The sequence below is a fragment of the Ptychodera flava genome, chromosome 12 (assembly GCF_041260155.1).
Source record: "Ptychodera flava strain L36383 chromosome 12, AS_Pfla_20210202, whole genome shotgun sequence".
Lineage (NCBI taxonomy): Eukaryota > Metazoa > Hemichordata > Enteropneusta > Ptychoderidae > Ptychodera > Ptychodera flava.
The window spans coordinates 29,627,899-29,648,705 of NC_091939.1; the positions used below are offsets into that span (position 1 = coordinate 29,627,899).

Genomic DNA, 20,807 nt, shown 5'->3' on the forward strand with positions numbered 1-20,807 from the left:
AAAGTGGTATGTAAAAAGGTTGAAGAGGAGATAGGGACTTGTAGGTAATAAAGAAAGCAGTCAGACTGTTCGGATTCAAAACTCTTTTTTAAAATATCACAGTCAAAATTAACAATATTACTTGTAAGCTTACTAGTAATAAACAATGCAGTCAAACGGTTTGTGGTCGAAATCTTTACTTGAAATATCACAGTCAAATGAATAAAATAAAACCTGTGCACAAAGAACCCAAACCCTCCTCCGCCCCAGGGGACTGATTCCTTTCCCCTGTGGTATATAGCTACTTTCTTTACTTTTGCAGAATTTCATTTACTTATTCACTTGCTTATTTACAACTTGCTTGTTTGCTTGCTTACTTGTTAAATACACACATTGCTCTCCCACTCAATCAATGTCTTTCTTATAACTCGATTACTTATTCGCCTATTTGTTTCGTTATACGTTCGCTTTCTTTTCAGAAAGACAGCCTTTGCTCCGTAAGATTGATCGACAGTATCTTGATCTGTTTATTAGACTTACGGAAACGAATCACACCGTTCTGTGTAAATGTCCACTCGAATTTAATTGCAATCCTGCCAACAGCACACCTAGTCCTTGTCCAATGGCGGAATGTCCGCTAGGATTTAATTGCAGTCCTGCCAACAGTAACACACAGTCCTTGTCAAATGACGGAAGTGAGTGTAATGTGATTTAATTGTCTTTTCATTTGAATTTTATTGATTCACATATAACACTTCATCTTGAAATACACAATATATTTGTAACACGGCAGTTCGTATAAAACGGAAGAGATTGAAGATAGTGACCCACCAAGCCGTTTGATAAATTTCAGATATTCACTAAAAATTATTTTCTAACATTGCACGTCAGGTGAACGTGGTATTTAGTATGAGTAGTCGTACCTGGACGGAAGGTTCACAGCTGACTTTGATGATATGCGTCAACAATACTATTTTTTAATCCGTTTAATGAACATGCATTTTTATTTTCACATTTCAATTTCCTCCTTGGGACAATATGATCAGCGTTTCATATTTGAGCATGACGATGTTATTGTTATATACAGTTCCAAAACTTCACGTCAGAGGTTCGCGGTATTCACTAGAATGATAAGCGTTCCTGCAAATGCCCATCATAGTGAACACATGTATCAAGTTGTGCGGCTCTGCGAAAACACGAGTATACGATGACGTAAAACAGAGAAAAATTCCATGGGATTATATATTTATCATATGAACAGTCTTCTTAATTTTCGCTTGATGTGGATGGATCAAAATTATTGTCGAAGATTGCAAAAATATTGTCGCGATCTTGGTTTTATTTCCCGGGATTACTTTCATTTATTGAGTAAAACAGCCCATCACCCTGGAGATATGCAAATGTTTACTGGGTACTTTCATTCATAAATCCAATCAAGTTGAAATTTGATTAACCGAATATCATCTTCAATAACCAATCAGACAATACGGATTTGGTCACGTGAACTTGTCAATCATTGTCTCACGCTGTCCCAACGCAAAAGGAAGTCTGCCATCGGCTCGCAAGTGAGCTTCACAGCGCTAACGCCTGCCGCCATAGTATTATCTATTATTACTAGAGTTATTTAGAATATTTTCAGATATATTTATGAAGGAAGGCGAGAAAAAGATCGAAACAGCAGTTCTTCTTGTGTCGTGACTTTCAGAATATCACAAGATTACGATTTTGATGAGCCCGAAAAGTTCAGTTCGATGGCACCACCTGACCTAAACTACGTATATGGCGTTGAATCCTTGCCAAAATTAAGCTATGCCATTTGTAATTACGACATGCCTTTCGTAATTACGACATGACATGATGAGATGCAAAATGTGATCATTTGGACATGAAGACTTGACATTCTTACATGAAGAATGCGAGAATTTGACTATAAGAATATTCAATGCGAAATTACATTTGATCATGCGCAATGAAGACGCGCGATACAACATGCGGACATGCCATTATGCGATGCAAAATGCGGACATGCCATTATGCGATGCAGAATGCGGACATGCCATTATGCGATGCAGAATGCGGACATGAGGTTATGCCATGCAGGATGAAGCTTTGGATTAGGCGACATTTTCCAGCAAACTAGGGAGTCACCTCATATTTATAATGCTCCAGTGTACATGTATTTGCAAACATGGCCTCGAGTAGCCCGAGACTTAGCTGCAGTTCTGTAGCTTGAGGTTTTGCCCGGGTATTTATACAACTATAAAAATGAAATTCAAAGTCACAGCAAAATACAGATATAAAAGCTCACGCTATAACCAGTATCCAACCATATAGTATATTGTTTAATTTTTATGGGTATCATGGCAGGGTTTTCACAAGGATATCTGACTGGGCAGGGGAGAGAACACGCTAGAAGCCGAGGGGGAAGTGTCAGGGGGCTGTCCCCTTACTTATATGGAAAATTTTGAAAATTGATGTGTGCAAGGGTGCAGTATAGTGCAGTATGAGAGGTGTTTTAATTTTCTTTTACAAAGTAAAACTGTCAGAGAGGAGGGTCCCCCTCTCATATCGAACATTTTCTTCCTCCTCTGCTGAAATTTCTTCCGACTTCAACTCCTGTCTTCCTTTACCCTGGCCTTTCAAATCAACCTGTTTCGCTCTTAACGCTCGGTTCAGCTTATGAAATACACGGTCGTTCAAACTTGCTGAGTAATTCTTACTACGAAGATATCTCTCCAGACTTGCACTTCATGTTGGTCAGAGTTGAGGGTTCATATTCAGTGCCATCCATCTTTCTTATCGAAATGAAAAACTTGCTAAGTAATTCATTTAGCTTGGTCGGTTCAATGTACTTCAGCCGACGTGTTGCTCTGCAATTTTGCGCCAACCATTAGGTACATCTACGGACATCAGGTTCCATAAACTTACCCGTACTCTCCTTCTGATGGGCTCGTATGAAATCGTCAACTTCACCGGGCACACTATCTTCGGGCACTGGTCCCAAAAGTTCGTCGAGTTTATCAGCTCCAAGTGACATTAGCCACTCTATCATTTCACCGTCGTGATCGTCTGCTACAGTTTTGTCAGCCATGATGGAAATACCTTCAACCTCACGATTGGCGCTTCACGCTAGTTGTACAAATCAATGCGCGCATGGGTATTTTGACTTTCGTTAAAATCTTGTTCGATGCTGTTTGATAATATTAAAATTGTTTGAGAATATCCTGCATGGAACTAAATGTTATATAGCGTTAACTGTGAGGAGGCATGTAATAAAATATTATTGCCTGAATACATGGGTTTATGTACCCTCGCAGCAGGAGACAATTTGCCCCAGGCGTGGGCAAATGTATTCAGGCAATAATATAATCATATACTTAATGGAATGATAAATATGTAGTTTATATAATATTTAACATTGTTAAGAAGACAAACTGCGTGCGATGTCAACATTCATCGCAATATTTGTGTCAATTTTTCAGAAATGCGATGGCCGCTTCCCGTCGCGGATTGACATATATAATGACGTCATTTGTTTACCTGCAGAATACTGAAACGCGCAAAGCAACATGCGTACTAGTACATGAGCAACAGAGATCCAGGCTGAAATCGAAGAATAAGAAGGACAAAAGCGAATTTTCAATTTATCATGTGAGCTAGGAACTGGACGTAAATTAGCAGAGAGGAGTGCTGAGGTATTTGGGGGAGGGTCACAATCTTTTGAACCTCTGTTTCGGGGAGGGTTATAATTTTTGAGCTCCTCTGAGGGGCACCGGCTGGGTCACAGATTTTTGGGCAAGTTGTCGGTGCACTAAAAGTACTAAAACAAATTGTCTGTAAAGACAATACGCTTGCATGTCATTACTCGCACACTGCCTCTAACTTTCTATTTAATGCTCAGTCCCAACTCTCTGTGTTCTCTTCCCCACGATCATCTAACACAGGATTGTCTCTCTTGTCGCTATTCTTATCGCCAATAAGTTTATAGCAAATCCAATCTATTGTTCCTCAGCTAACCTACCATATTAAAGGAAATGACTCGTGGCATTCTGGCTGTACATTGTACATGTAGTGTGTTTTGTTAATAAACACTGGACAGTGTTTTTGCTAAGGTTGGGGACCGTTGGGAAATGATTTGGGAACCTTGGTAAATTTCTGTTGTCTGCTAGTATGACTGCACTGATATACCAATGGTAACCCTGATAAAATGACTGGGGAACACCGGTAACTTTTACCAATAGGTACCGCCCTTAAGAAAAACACTGCTGGATATTACCACAATATCTTACATTGTTCTACTGATGTAGTCAATCTTGAACCTAACTATTTGACAATATTATTTCTCATTCCACTTTTTGTTGATCAACAAAAGTTCCCTCTCTTGCATAAGCCACTTCCCTTTAAAGTTTAAGGCCAAGCTCCACCCTGCATCAGTCATGAATTTTAGGTATATGAATTTTAGTTTTCAGAGATACTGTTTGAAATTAAGAGCAATCTTTGGTGTGATAATTAATAATTTTTGATTCCAGAAAAGTGATTTTAGTATATTTAAATATTTAGGTACAGTCATCTGATTGGTATGGCTACTTGTGGCAAATTCAAGTTTATATTGGCTTAACCACTTTGGTACTATTTTTGGAATGGATAGTGTTCATTTGTGTTATGATTCAGGATATATGACATTTTTTAAGTTTAATGTGGGTAATCTATACAGTGAATAAACAAAAGTATTGAAAAAAGTAAAATTCTTACAAATTATTATTTTTTGGTGTAATCTGTGCACAAACTAGACAAAATCTTTAGGTCAATACATGCATCTTTATATCATAATTTCACAACACAAACTTTAAAAAAATATGTCGCATCCATTTCAAAGATGATATCCACTCTAAAAACCAATTAAAATCGGAAATTCTTGAATTAGCGATATGATCACATATTCAGATTGAACTTGATTAAATATTGTGAAATCACTTTTCTGAGAATCTCGATGCAACATTATGTACAAACACGATTGGAGCTAATTTGGGATAATTGGATGGTGAAGTAATGTCGATTTAACTGAACTGCAAATGTAACACTTGTTTTTATTAGTAGTTTGTTATATTTCAACATTCAGCTATAGGGCACCTAACACTATTGAGAAATTTGAAAAATATGAAGATCCAATTATCCAAATTAGTTCAAATCGAGTTTACTAAATCGCAATGCACCTACCCAATGTCATTTTAGAATATGAAGATTTGATTGAAATAGTGTTTGCAGCTTCTGAGCAAGGCACTAAAAATTCCCCTCTGCAAATTTACAAAGTTTTGTCAATGTTAAAACACCGTAATTTCACACTATAGCATTCAATCCATGACCATACTTTGACTTGTTTGCTTACACTATTGCTTGAAAGGGCATAGCCGTTCTGTTGACCTTTCCAACAAACAGGGCAACATTAGCAAAGGTTTCATTGTCTACTGGAACACATAGCACATTTTACCAGATTTGCTGTGAGTGCAATGGGACCATGTACAGGTGTTTTCAGTCGTCTGACTACACAGATCTATCTGGAATATAATAAAATTCAGTGAATGATGGGGTCATGCACATACATGTTGTTCTATAGCTGTATACCAGGAACACATTTTAAACACAGACTTTCCTCCCCATGTAGATATTGAACTGCTCAATACATTGTGCATGACCATATAACATTGTTGTGGAGATCAGTGTCACATTTGTTTCCAGTATTCCCTCAATTCTCAATGTGATACATTCCAAAATTATGAATTTCACTGATATTTTGATAATTTTTAAATTATAATTCATAAGAAAAAATAAATGGCAGGCAAATGTGCATTCATTCAAAAGAAAACATTTGAAGAGCATTATTTATTACAAACACTCTTAATGGCGTATACGTGTGCTCTAGTCCATTATGAGCCGATTTGGGCATTCATTATTGGAATTATTGGATTGCCTCTTGAATCACAAAATTCCACATGTGCTGTTCAAAGCCAAAGTGAATGGGCACATATTTACTGCCTACTTTACATGGTATATGCCATTGACTTGGTGTAGTAGTAGCCCTACGAGAATGGTAAGAGTATTCAGCTATTGGCTGCTCTGATTGCCTCCAACAACAGCATACTCGTCGACCGCCTCACCGTAGAGCTACTATTTTGCAGCTACAGTTACATAAACCATTGTGTGAGGAATTATTTTTATTCATGATCTGTATGTTCTTTGTTATTGTCCTTTGTGTCAAATTTGTGTTTGTCTGTATTTTTATGTATTTTTATGTTTTGCGGAGCCTGTAATTGGGAATTTACTCCTGTTGGTTATCCGAATAAATAAAAAAATAAATCAATAAATAAATAAATAAATAAATAAATAAATAAATAAATAAATAAATAAACCAAAGGGTGATAATGATACGCTCCTGCTTAGGAAAACAACACCGTGCACGAGACTTGTGAATTGCAATATCAATATCCTTCTGATCCTTAATATACTTTTTCATAAGCAAATAGGTCAATCATTGAAACATACATACCTTTATTTCCTGAAAATAATAGGCTAAAATTTACAGTGTACGTCCAGAAGACTCCATAATACTGTGCGACACTTGTAAACAAACTTGCACAGAGTTGAATGCGTGGAAGTTATTTGAATATTTTTAAAAGGATCCTCACACTTGTGTGTAGTTACAATTAAATCTAGTTGTAAGTGAAAAATGTTTATGAAAATCATCATTAAATTAAGTACTTTCAATACTTAAACCTCTATCAATTTTGACAGTCAGGAAGAACGGACAGAAATAGTTGAGTGAAATTTGACTAATATGACGAATCTCTGACTTAAAATGAAGTTTCAGTTGTGTCATTTTCCAGTTGAATACAATGTACAACAAGCTTGCAGTTCAAGTATAATGTGAAATAGGCCCAGAAGAGAGTTTTTAAATAGCTTTGAAACAAGCAGACTGCAGATCTTGTTTAGCGGTCATCTAGTACCAAGACTTTTACTTTTTCATATGCTGCTATGCTTGGTGTCTACCTCCATAGTGTACAACGTACATGATTGCACTCAGCAGAAGACTGCACTTTCAAATTGGAAATATTTCTGAGTTCACATCATGGTGTAATCTTGCATCCTGTTCAGAAATGGGTAATATTATGATACATTGGATAACGCTACTTTTGTCATCATTTTACAGTATTATCTTGTCAATGCACCAATTATAAAAAGCATTCATTGGAACCATTTTAATACTTCAACAGTGCAATGGTCATGCTGCTAGCTTACACTTGAATTTAAAGAATCTGTACTAGATATCTAAGTTAAAGGGACAAAGTGTGCTCATTTTTGACATTATTTTGCCATTTAAATTTCTTTTGACAGATCATTCTCACTGAAATATGCTCACTCTCTGGTTATTGCAATTGCAATTCAATTGTCACCTTTTATAAGACATATTAACATGTGAAATTTACAATGTTACAATTTTTGGTACATACCTTACATAAAATCATGAAGTAATCACATGTTATATCGATGCATGCACATGAGTTGAGCTGTGACAACCAGAGAATGCAATTGAGTCCATTTCAGCTAGCAACAGAAAAAAAGATTCAACAGCAATAAAACGACCAAAATTATGTCAAAATGAGTGACTTCGTCCCTTTAATGGCCAAAGAAAATGGCTAAATTCCATGTTTGCTGTTTTGTTATTTTCAGTCACTGTAATTTGAAACAATGGTGTATGGACAAGGTGTTGTTGGTTTTGTTGTTGTTTACTTTGCAGGTCAGAGTTATATAAATTCATAAGATTTCAGAAGTTTACCAGGAAAAATGGTTTCATTTTTACTATAGAAAATTTATGTATAAATGGTAAAATTAATTGATGTATGATTGAACAAGGATATCAGGCCCAAACACTTTACAGTACTCTAAATATGTGTTCAGACTTGCTGTCACAACTCTGACCTGGCAATTGTCTGAGTTTGCTGAAACAAACGTGCGCTGTACCACAAGTTTGTTAAAGGGACTGCAAAAGACCTGGCACAGAAGTTAAACAAATTTTATGCAGTAAAAGAGGACAGGAGCTGAATATTTTTTTAGAATTTTTCAGTATTTGTTACTGTATTTTAGCATGATATGCTCAGTATTGATTAAGTTTGTCAGCATAGCCTGATGACACTTGAGAAGTGGTGCCATTTTTTGTGTCCAGTGAAGTCTTTAAACTGTTTTGTGTGGTTTGTTCCACATTTACAAGTGTGCTGACAAAATGGAAAATTGAGCATTTCATCAAACTAGTGCAGAAAGTCAAACAATGAATTAATTTAATCATAAAGTTTATCCTATAGTGTTCCCCAGAACAATCCAACCATACCACACTGAAAACAAGAATACCAGTACTCCTTTATCTGGTGATTGGTTTACTAAGTTTAAGCAGTGTAAGAGTTAAACAGTATATTAAACCATTATCATAACAATTGAAATGCATATTGTGTAGGCAGAGAAATCAGGGGTTTCCTTTTATTAAAGGTACTGAAAAATCTGCATCGTAGAATTATCCAGATTTTTGTCTACAAGATTAGTTTTACCCGTGCTGGTCAAATGTGACATACACCGAGTCATTGAAAGTATTCTTTGGTATAAGGCTGACATCCAATCTAGACTTGTTCTCGTCACAAGCAGAAGCAAATAAAAAAATTGCAGGCTTATTTGTCCATCTATATTGCCCTTTGTTGTAAATCCCCACCTCAATTTTTGAATGTCGAAGATTTGATCAATTTGTGATATTCTGGGGGGTTGTACTGCGGCATTTTGTAATATGACGCATTTTTAACAACTTACGCAAAATGTAATAAGGGTATCAGCACTTTGTAATACCAGATATGAACTGAATATGCTCACGTGTTTTACAACAGGTTCATTAATAGTAGTACGCTTCACAGAACAATGAGATATATGTTATCACTATATGTAGCAGGTTTTTTTAAAACTTCGCACAGTACTCTCAGAGTTTAATAACTAATTACAAAAATTTATTTAATATGCGAATGAGCTGTCAATTAACTTGACACTGCTCAGTGCTTTATGGGACAATTAGATATCCATCAGATCAACATTTGTAGCATGTTTTATTTAATTTAATGCTGTAATTTTAGAGTAATGTAACTAATTACAAAGTTCATTAAATATGCAAATAAACCCTACATTAACTTGACACTGTTCAATGATTCATAGCACAATTAAATATTTATCAAATCAATATCTGTAGCACGTTTCACAAAATTTTAGTGCCAAAATTTCAGAGTTATATACCTAATTACAAAGTTTATGAAATATGCAAATGAACCCTTAATTAACTTTACACTACTAACTGCTTTACAACACAGTTAGATATCTGTCGGATCAGTATATGCAGCAGTTTTCATGACGTTTGATGCAGTTATTTCGGAGTTATATGACTAATTATAAGACTTCATGGAATATGCAAATGAGCTAATTATTAACTTGACACTGCTCAATGCTTCTCAGTACAATTTGATATTTATCAAATTAACATCTGTAGCAAGTTTCATCAAATTTAATGCTTTAATTTTGGAGTAATATCACTAATTATAAAGTTCATTAAATATGCAAATGAACCCTTAATTAATATAACACAACTAAATGCTCTACAACACAATTAGATATCTGTCGGATCAGTATCTGCAGCAGATTTCATCACATTTGGTGCAGTTATTTTGGAGTTATATCACTAGTTACTAAACTTCATAAAATATGCAAATGACCTATTTGCTAACTTGACACTGCCAAATGCTTCTCAGTACAATTAGATATTTATCAAAACAATATCTGTACCCAATTTCACTGACTTGGGTACCGTAATTTCAGAGTTATATACCTAATTACAAAGTTCATTAAATATGTAATGAACCCTTAATTAATTTAAGACTATTAAATGCTTTACACCACAGTTCGATATCAGTCAGATCAGTATCTGCAGCAGATTTCATCACATTTAGTGAAGTTATAACGGAGTTATATGACTAATTACAAACCTTCATATAATATGCAAATGAGTTATTTATTAACTTGACACTGTCTAATGCTTCGACGTATAATTAGTATATATCAGATCAATATTTGTTGCAAGTATCATCAAGTTTGGTGCAGGAATTTCAGAGTTATCTCACTAATAACAAAAGTTCATTAAATATGCAAATGAGAAGATGATTGACATGACACTCACAGTATCATCATAATGTTCTTAGATTGTCATCTGTGAAAAGTTTCATGAAATTTTGTGCAGTATTTCTTGATATATGTCTACACTGTCATTACCGTCTCCATAGGGAAACCATTGAATGGAAAAAAATGATATTGCATAACTTCATTAATATGCAAGCCACACTAACCAAAATCTAATCAGTTCTTGCAAATAGCACATGGTACCAGTGTACCAAATCTGACTTGAATCCATTTAGGCCTTTTTGAGTTATCACAGACAGACACACACACACACACACTAACACACACACACACACACACACACGGACAGACAGACAGACATCGCTATGACAATAGCCCACGTGTTTACACACGTGAGCTAAAAATGGTCTACGCATTTTGTAATAAGGGTATCTGTGTAGCGACACGGTCTGCTGCTGTCTCACGTTTTTGGTGTATTTCGTTATTTAGTGGATGCTGTTTTGTGTTTTATGCTACCAAGTATGGATACAAAGCGTAAGTTAATAGTACTATGTATGCTGCTGCTTGTTATATCAGTTGCCGTCTTAGCAAATGGAGAGTTTTTATCAAAACCACACAACGGCAGGCTACAATACAACATGGCCGAGCTGATTACTATAAGAAAACACCTTCCGTCAAACTACCGTTGCTTTCTACCTTATGACCTACCGAAAGAAATGAAAGTGAGAAGGAGAGGTAAAAGAGGCGGCATGAGACAGAGAACTCGCAAAAGAAAGCATAAACCATTTCTCCCACTCTAGTTATTGGAAATGTGCGATCGCTGAATAATAAGGTTGACGAACTATCAGCTAACATTAAATTTCTGCATGACTTTCGGACTAGCAGTATCATGTGTTTTACTGAAACCTGGCTCAATGATTCCATTAACGACACACAAGTACGTATCGATGGTTTCCAGTTAATACATGGAAATAGAACTAAATCGTCTGGTAAGAAGAAAGGAGGCGGAGTATGTGTTTACATCAATGAAAAGTGGTGCCACCCTAATAACGTCCACGTGAAGGTACGGACTTGTACTCCTACTGCTGAGATATTAACCATTGCTTTAAAGGTCTGGTGAAATGCCCATGTTGCAAAATCACAGAAATACAGTTGATGGTCTATAAAACAGTTACATTCATTTCTTTTTTCGTTTAGCGCGCGCGATTATGAAATATGGCAAAAGAAAAATGCAATGTGGGCGTGTCCCCCGAGCCTCTCCAGTCGACTTTTTTCGGCTTTCGAAGTTTGCCCGACGCCGTATCTCATAACGGGAATTAAAGTATTTCACACCTCCGTAAGCTCCCTACGGGGGGTAACTTCTAGGGTTTCCGCTTACATGATCAGGACAGTGTCCCTCCTTCACTATGGGAGAACGTTGTTCTTTTGGTGCCTGTGACAGCGGCAAGAACATGAACGGCTCAACTGTAAACTTTTTCAAGTTCCCGTCAAGTGTTGAGTGTTTGAACCATAATGTGCTTGTCTCTTCTGGTTCGTACGATCGGCCACGGTCCCTCGGCTGAGCCTGCCTCGCTACTCGCTACACAGAAGGTTGGGACCGCAATGCAAATCAACAGCATGAACACCAACACTGAACATTGTGACTGCCATTAAAATGCACTTGTCTACAACACGGAACGTCGGGAACGCAATGCAAATCGACAGTAACTTAAAACGTAAATGGGACCGTGATTAAAATGCACTATAACTACAAATCAGCTGCATGAACAGCAACACTGAATAGACTACCATTAAAACGAACAACAATACGGAACGTAGAGATCGTGATACAAATCATGGAGGTAGAGTCCTTCATGATACAAATCGACAGCAACACGGAACGCGTCGTTGGGATGGCAATTGAAGAACAACGGGGAATACCGGGCCACGAGGACCGCGATGCAAATCGGCCGCAACATGGAATGTTGAAGACTGTGATTAAAATGCCAACACAGAACATCGAGACCGCAATGTAAATCAACTGCAACACCGATCCTTGTTGCCTCGATTAAAATGCGTATGTCTGCTATGTATAGCAAAAGTTTCAATTCTCGCGAGCGAGCGTTCCTATGCCCGCTGTACATGCAGACAAAATGACGTCAAATTTATCGCGAGGGCTCGATTGCGTGTGTCTAAAGTTTCAATTCTCGCGAGAGCCATTTATGCATGCTCTACACTAGACTAGATGACGTCAAATCTCTCGCGAGACTTGGCTCGATTGCAAATACGTACGACGGAAAGAACGCAATAATACGGAAGTAGACACAGTTTTTGCGAATCGCCGAGAGAGAAGCGCAGATTAAACAAAATACTAAAAAACCAACGTTTTTTCTTTATTTTACCATATTTTTTAAACAAAATCAGTTTCGCCGCTGTGGCGAATTAGGATCGATTTTTTTTCGCCACTTCGGATTTCGATTCGCATTGGCGAACGTGGCAAATTGGCAGCGCGAACACTGGAGCCTGTTTTGTTAGCGGATACCGGGCAGAGATAAGGCGGCGTTGGACCGCTATTCGATGTAAATGAACACACCTATGACGTCACAGACGGCCAACTATTATCCCCGCTATGGGCGTGACCTGAGTGTCGCAAAATGACCCCATGAAAGCCGCGCATAGAAATATCAAAAAAATTAACACTTGCGCGTACTTTTAGGTTGCAATTCTGTTGCGATGTAATAGTATTGACCCCTGGAAGATATTCAGTCATACGAACGGGACCATTTCACCAGACCTTTAAGACCATATTATTTACCAAGAGAGTTTTCCCATGTTATTTTGACTACTGTCTACATACCACCCAGTGCCAATGCTAATTCTGCTGTGGATGCTATCAGCAATACCATTCAAGATATGGAGAAAAATTCGCCCGATGCGCTCCACATAATAAATGGCGATTTTAATCATTGCACATTGAAAAAGTCTACAAATAGTTTCTGTCAACATCTGCATTGTCCAACACGAAACGTTATACTAATGTTCACGATGCTTATTCATCCCGTCAGCTTGCTCCACTTGGTTATTCAGATCATAACCTGATACACCTTGTCCCCAAATACCTTCCCATTGTTCAAAGAGAACCTGTCAAAACAATTACCATAAAACAGTGGTCACCTGACGCAATTGAGACTTTACGCGCCTCACTGCAATGTACAAACTGGGAGCTGTTCATTAATACTGCCACTTCATTAAATGAACTGGTTGAAACTGTTGGGGCATATATCACATTCTGCGTTGAGTCTGTTGTGCCAAATAAAAAGGTTAAATTATTTCCAAACAACAAACCTTGGATAACGAAAGAGGTTAAGGAAGTTATCAACTGGAAAAGGCGTATCTACGCGAAGAAGGATAAAGATCAACTGAAAGAAGTGCAGAGGAAAATCAAGTACATTATTCGGATTGAGAAGGCTAAGTACAAGCGGAAATTAGAAGAAAATTTCAAAGTAAATAATATGAAACGCGTTTGGGCCTCAATGAAACTCATGAGTGGTTATGCCGGTAGAAACAATAACTCGAACACATCTTTACCCAATGCATCACTTAATTATGTGAACGATCTTAATTTATTCTATAATAGGTTTGACAATCATGATTTCAGTCGAGAACTGGATGATTTGAAAAAAGCATGTAACTCTGATGGCGAACTTGTTTTTAGTACTACTGAAGAAGAAGTTAGGCAGTTATTCTCAAAAGTAAACCCCAATAAAGCTGCCGGTCCTGATTCAATCTCCCCTCGTATTTTGAAATTATGTGCGAATCAGATAGCTTACGTGTATTCTATGATTTTTAATTTGTGTTTCACGGGGAAATCTGTTCCATCGATCTGGAAGAAATCATTCATTGTCCCCGGTTCCAAAAGAGAACACTATCACCTATATATGAATGATCTCCGCCCTGTTGCGTTAACATCAGCTGTTATGAAAGTTTGTGAACGCATTGTTCTCAAGCAACTGAACACCCTGGTTTCACAGTTTATTGATCCATTACAATTTGCATACAGGCGAAACAGAAGTACAGATGATGCTATCCTGTATGCATTACACAAGATCTATTCTCATTTAGATAAGCTTGACAGCTCTGTTCGTGTAATGTTTTTTCGACTTTTCTAGTGCTTTCAACACTATTCAGCCTCATCTGTTGGGTCGGAAATTAATGCAAATGAACATACCAGCGCCAATGATTGCATGGATCATTGATTATCTTACAAGTAGGGCACAGTGTGTTAGGTTCAACTCATTATTATCAGATGTAATTTTCTCGTTTACGGGAGCTCCACAGGGAACAGTATTAGCACCGTTTCTTCTTACCCTTTACACAGCTGATTGTAGATCTTCCAAAGCGATATGTCCTTTAATCAAATTTGCTGATGAGACAGGCATGATTGGTTTAATTGATCGTGATGACGAACTGATTACCTCCATGAGATAGACCGTTTTGTCAACTATTGCGATAAAAATTATTTAAGTTTAAATGTTGCTAAGACAAAGGAAATGATAATTGATTTTCGAAGAAAACAAAGTGATCCTGCGCCAACAATCAAGGGTGAAGTAGTAGCAAGAGTTGATACTTATCAGTATCTAGGTCTTGTTATCGATAATAAGCTTAAATGGCTACATCACATTGATTTTATCATTAAGAAACTTAATTCCAGGTTATATTGTTTAAGAAAATTGCATTCTTTTAACGTTAACAATGACATTCTCTCGTCTTTTTATGGAGCTGTGATAACCAGTGTTTTCAACTACTGTATTGTTTGCTGGGGTGGGAACATTCCACAACATAGAAGGGAAGCTAGATAAAATGATCAAGAAGGCAGAGATGATTATCGGTAAGAAACAACGGTCGGTAGACTCGCATTATCAAGGGCGAATTCGGACAAACTGTCGCGTATTCTGGCAGACAGTTCACATCCACTTCGACAGGAATTTGACACTTTACGTATTGACAGAAGCGGCAGATTGAGACTGCCGGCTTCTAGAACCCACCGTTATTCAAATTCGTTCATTCCCCGTGCAATTGTGAATTTTAATAGGTCTTTTAACAGATCTCGATGAGATGTTTGTTGTTATTTTTGTAGTGTTCTGTGTTTGTATGTCAGCAGACATCTTAATTACCCATAATGGGACTTAATAAAGTATTATCTATCTATCTATCTATCTATCAGCATTTTGTAATAAAATATTGTTCACGCAATTTGTAATAAGGGTATCAGCGTTTGTAATAAAACGCGTTTTGTAACATTAGTTAACGCATTTTGTAATAATTATAAACATCCGCTGATATTGTATGTATTTCAAAATGCTTTGTGGTTTCTGAATACGTAAAAATGTAATAGCATATAATGATGTCGAGATTATATCTCACTACCAGTGCTAGGTTATCACAATAACGCCATATAAGGGGGGTCTGAGTTGACAGTCAAAATGCAATCGAAGACAGAATGAGATTTATTGTATGCGATTTATAATTGAGAAAACAAACTGAGAAAGTACTGTACTTTGAAAAGACAATATACTGCAGACCTTTCTGCATTTTTTCTCTTCAATGTCACTGTTGATGGATGGAAAGAGGAAGGCTTGGAGATGACATGCAGAGCTCAGAATATGATAAAAGACAGCGACATCATCAACATTCAGTGTTATGTTCTAAGACCTAATTTTATTATACTAATGATGTACATGCCACAAAACCCACCTCATCCAGAAATGGTTCCCTTGTGACATTTTGAGGGTTTTGTTCTGATTTTAAGGGCGTTGCTACATTATTTTTACTTTTTTTACTAAAGAAAAACATGAATATTATTTTTTGGTTACAATAAAATCGTTTATTCTTATGTTTTTGCATGTATATAGGATGAAGTTTGCAAACTCGAATAATCAAATTCTGAATTTTGCAAAATGATTGTAATGTTAGTGTACACTGTGATTTGAACGAAGCTTTTATTGGGTTCATAAAAATGATGTTACAAACATAAAAATGATGTTACAAACATTTTTCTGGAACCATCAGTTGTAAACAACAGAATCTAATGTACATTTAGACATAATAGAGAAATGTGAAGTGATAAATTCTTTAGAATGTCGTCAGAAAGAGAAGCAATATGTGAAAATCATTCTAAATTTAGAATATGGTGGCCATTTTGAATATTTAATGAGGTCATGTGACCAGTATTTGCATATTTTTCGGGCGATTGTAATACTACAATTCCAAAAATATCTTGTAATCGTGGACAAAATTCGATAAATTCAATAGTCAGATGTTATAAAATAGGATACCTTGACCTGTCTGACCCCAATTCAAGGGCGCTGTGTGTAATTCTTCACTTATGAGTGAAGTAAGAAAATCTGTGTAAGGTTTATCAAATCTGTGTAAAGTTTATCATAATATATAAAGTTTACATCAAAGTCCATGGTCATGTAGGCCGTGGGCTAGAGGGGTCTACGTGCACCCCCCCCCCCCCCCACAGGATAACAAACTTGTATTTTTCAGAAGCCCTGATATCCCTAGAATACGAAATAGAATTTTAACAGAATAAATATAGGGATGGAATAGCTGTTATGGTCATGTTTTGAAGGGTACCGCAAAATCACCATTTTGCAACCCAATTGCATTTTCGTCAAATCTGTCTTCTTGTAAGTCATCTGCTGAGCTTATTTTTAAACATAACCTTACTTATTTGGTATCATTAGAAAGGCAATTTATTCTTCTTTAAGATGACATATTGGAACATACAATATATTCTACAGTTTTTGTGAAATGTGACGAAAACGTACCCCATACCCCAAAGTTTAAAATTGCAAATTACAGTAAATCTCAAATTCTACCAATTTTTTAGCTAGGCAGAATAAAAAATGCAATTCTTTGTATGAAATTGGTTTTATTTGGTACAGAGACATGTCAAAAATATGAAATAGACTTTTAACAGAAAAAATATTGGGTCTCTACAGCTGTAACAGTCATATTATGAAGGGTACCGCAATATCACAGTGTTGCAGATTTGCATGCATTTTTGTTAAACCTGTCTTCCTATAAGTCATCTGCTGAGCTTGTTTTTGAATATAATCTAACTTGTTAGGTATCATTAGAAAGATAATTTACTAGTCTTTAAAATGACGTATTGTAGCATGCAATATCTTGTATAGTTTTCATGAAATATGACCAAAACTTAGCCCATACCCCAAAGTTTACATTGAAAATTGCAGTCATAGCTAAAATCAAATTCTACCAATTTTTTAGCTAGACACAAAAAATCTGCCCATTTTTGCTATTAAATCTGTTTTATTTGGTACAGGGATATGTCAAAAATATGAAATAGACTTTTAACAGAAAAAATATTGGGACTCTACAGCTGTAACAGTCATATTTTGAAGGGTACCGCAATATCACAGTGTTGCAGATTTGCATGCATTTTTGTTAAACCTGTCTTCCTATAAGTCATCTGCTGAGCTTGTTTTTCAACATACCCACACTTGTTAGGTATCATTAGAAAGATAATTAACTAGTCTTTTAAAACGGCATATTGTAACATGCACTATTTTGTATAGTATTCATGAAATATGAACAATACTTACCCTATACCCAAAAGTTTACATTGAAAATTGCAGTCATAGCTAAAATCAAATTCTACCAATTTTTTAGCTAGACACAAAAAATCTGCCATTTTTGCTATTAAATCTGTTTTATTTGGAACAGGGATATGTCAGAAATATGAAATAGACTTTTAACAGATAAAATAGTAGAATTCTGTAGTTGTGACAGTCAAATTTTGAAAGCTACGGCAAAATCTCCGTATTCCTGACTTGCATGCATTTTTGTTGAAACTCTTCTTATAAGTCATCTGCTGAGCTTGTTATTGATTATAACCTGGCTTGATTGGTATCATTAGAAAGATAATTAAGTAATGCGTTAAATGACATATTGTAATATGCAATATCTTGTATAGTTTTCATGAAATATGACAAAAACTTTCCCCATACCCAAAAGTGTATATCCAAAGATACTGTCATAGCTAACGTCAAATTCTACTGAGTTTTTACCTACACACAATAAAACAGCAATGTTTTGTATTAATCTGTTTTACTTGGTACTGAAACATGTTAGAAATATAAAATAATTTTTAACAGAAAAAATATTTGGATGTTATGGCTGTAACGGTCATTTCTGAAGTATACTACAAATCATAACATAGTTGACTCGCATGAGTTTTTGTTAAACCTGCTTCTTGTAAGTTGTCTGCTGAGCTTGTTTTTGAATACAACATGGTATGTTAGGTATCATTAAAAAGGTAATTTACTCGCCTGTAAAATAAAATATAGTAACATGCAATATCCTGTATAATCTTCATGACATATGACCAAAACTTACCCCATACCCCATGGTTTATATAGAAAGTACTGTCATAGCTAACGTGATCAAATTCCGCAAATTTTTAGCTAGACATGATAAAAGGGCACTGTTTTAGTATTAAATCTGTTGTATTGGTACTTGGTTATGTCAAAAATGTGAAATAGACTTTTAAACAAAAATAATATTTGGATTGTAAAGTTGTAACAGCCATTTTGAAGGGTAACGCAAAATTGCAGTACCGCAGACTGGCACCTTTTTTGTTAAATTATTCTTCTTGTAAGTCATCTGCCGAGCTTATTTTGTAACATAACCTAGCTTGTGGGATATCATTAGTAGGGCAATTTATTCGTCTTCAAGATGACATCTTGTAAATATGCAATGGCCTCCACAGTTTTCCTGAAATATGGTCAAACTTTACCCCATACCCCAAAAGTTCAAATCGCAAATTATCTTAAATTCTACCATTTTTTGCTACACATAATACAAAAGGCAATTCTTGTATGAAATCTGATTTGTTTGTTACAAAAGTATGTCACAAGTATGAAATAAACTTTTAACGGGAAGATGATACTATTTAGTAGCCATTTGGATCATTTTGGAGGGGGAACCCATATATAGGAAATGTATGTGTTTCGGCAAATTTGCCATGATACCTGGGTACCCTTCCAAATATGATCCAAAAGGCTACAAAATCATATTATATTCCTGTTTAAAGTTAATTTCATATTTGTGACATACTTTTTTAACAAAATCACAGATTTCATAGGTTGCATACAGGCATTGCCCTTTGTATACAAAGTTCATAAATTGTAAACAAATGGTAGAGTTTCAGATTCGCTGTAATTTGCTTTGTAATTTTTACGTAAACTATGGGGTATGGGGTAAGTTTGGTCCTATTTCATGAATTCTAAACAAGATATTGCATATAACAATATGTCATTTTAAAAAAAATAGTAAATTACCTTTCTATGGTACCTAACAAGCCAGATTATATTCAAAAACAAGCTCAGCATATGTCTTAAAGAAGACAGGTTTAACAAAAATGCATGCAAATCTGCAACACTGTGATACTGCGGTACCCTTCAAAATATGACTGTTACAGTTGTAGAGACCCAATATTTTTTCTGTTAAAAGTCTATTTCATATTTCTGACATGTCTTTGTACCAAATAAAACAGATTTAATGGCAAAAATGGGCAGATTTTTTGTGTCTAGCTAAAAAATTGGTAGAATTCGATTTTAGCTATGACTGCAATTGTCAATGTAAACTTTGGGGTATGGGGTAAGTATTGGTCATATTTCATGAATACTATACAAGATATTGCATGTTACAATATGTTATTTTAAAGACTAGTAAATTATCTTTCTAATGATACCTAACAAGTTAGATTATATTCAAAAACAAGCTCAGCAGGTGACTGATATGAAGACAGCTTTAACAAAAATGCATGCAAATCTGCAACACTGTAATATTGCGGTACTCTTCAAAATATGACTGTTACAGCTGTAGAGACCCAATATTTTTTCTGTTAAAAGTCTATTTCATATTTTTGATATGTCCCTGTACCAAATAAACCAATTTCATACAAAGAATTGCATTTTTTATTCTGCCTAGCTAAAAAATTGGTAGAATTTGAGATTTACTGTAATTTGCAATGTTAAACTTTGGGGTATGGGGTACGTTTTGGTCACATTTCACAAAAACTGTAGAATATATTGCATGTTGCAATATGTCATCTTAAAGAAGAATTAAATGCCTTGCTAATGATACCAAACAAGTGAGGTTATGTTAAAAAAGAGTTCAGCAGATGACTTACAAGAAGACAGATTTGACGAAAATGCAATTGGGTTGCAAAATGGTGATTTTGCGGTACCCTTCAAAACATGACCATAACAGCTATTCCATCCCTATATTTTTTCTGTTAAAATTCCATTTCGTATTCTAGGGATCCCAAGGCTTCTGAAAAATACAGGTTTGTTATCCTGTGGGGGGGGGGGTGCACGTAGACCCCCTCTAGCCCACTGACTAATGGGACTATAAAATGTGATTTAGCATTGGGATATGATACAATATCGATTATCTTTCCTGAAAAATTCGAAAACATGTAAAATAATGATAATTATATTGTTGGCGGCCATTTTGAATACCTAATTAGGTCACATGACCAGTATTAGCATATTTTGGGTTAAGTGTATCATTGTCATTCAAAATGTACATACTTACTGTGGGGA

At 35.8% G+C, this 20,807-nt stretch overlaps 1 protein-coding gene across 1 annotated transcript in view; it reads left to right on the forward strand.

Moving 5' to 3' along the window:
- Window positions 1–19,445: 19,445 nt before the first annotated feature.
- The window catches only part of LOC139146269 (acidic proline-rich protein PRP25-like), a 37,543-nt gene continuing 36,181 nt past the window's right edge, over window positions 19,446–20,807 (forward strand). The window contains exon 1 of the mRNA XM_070717676.1: window positions 19,446–19,457. Within this exon, the coding sequence (XP_070573777.1) occupies window positions 19,446–19,457 (12 nt within the window). The remainder of the gene's footprint in view (window positions 19,458–20,807) is intronic.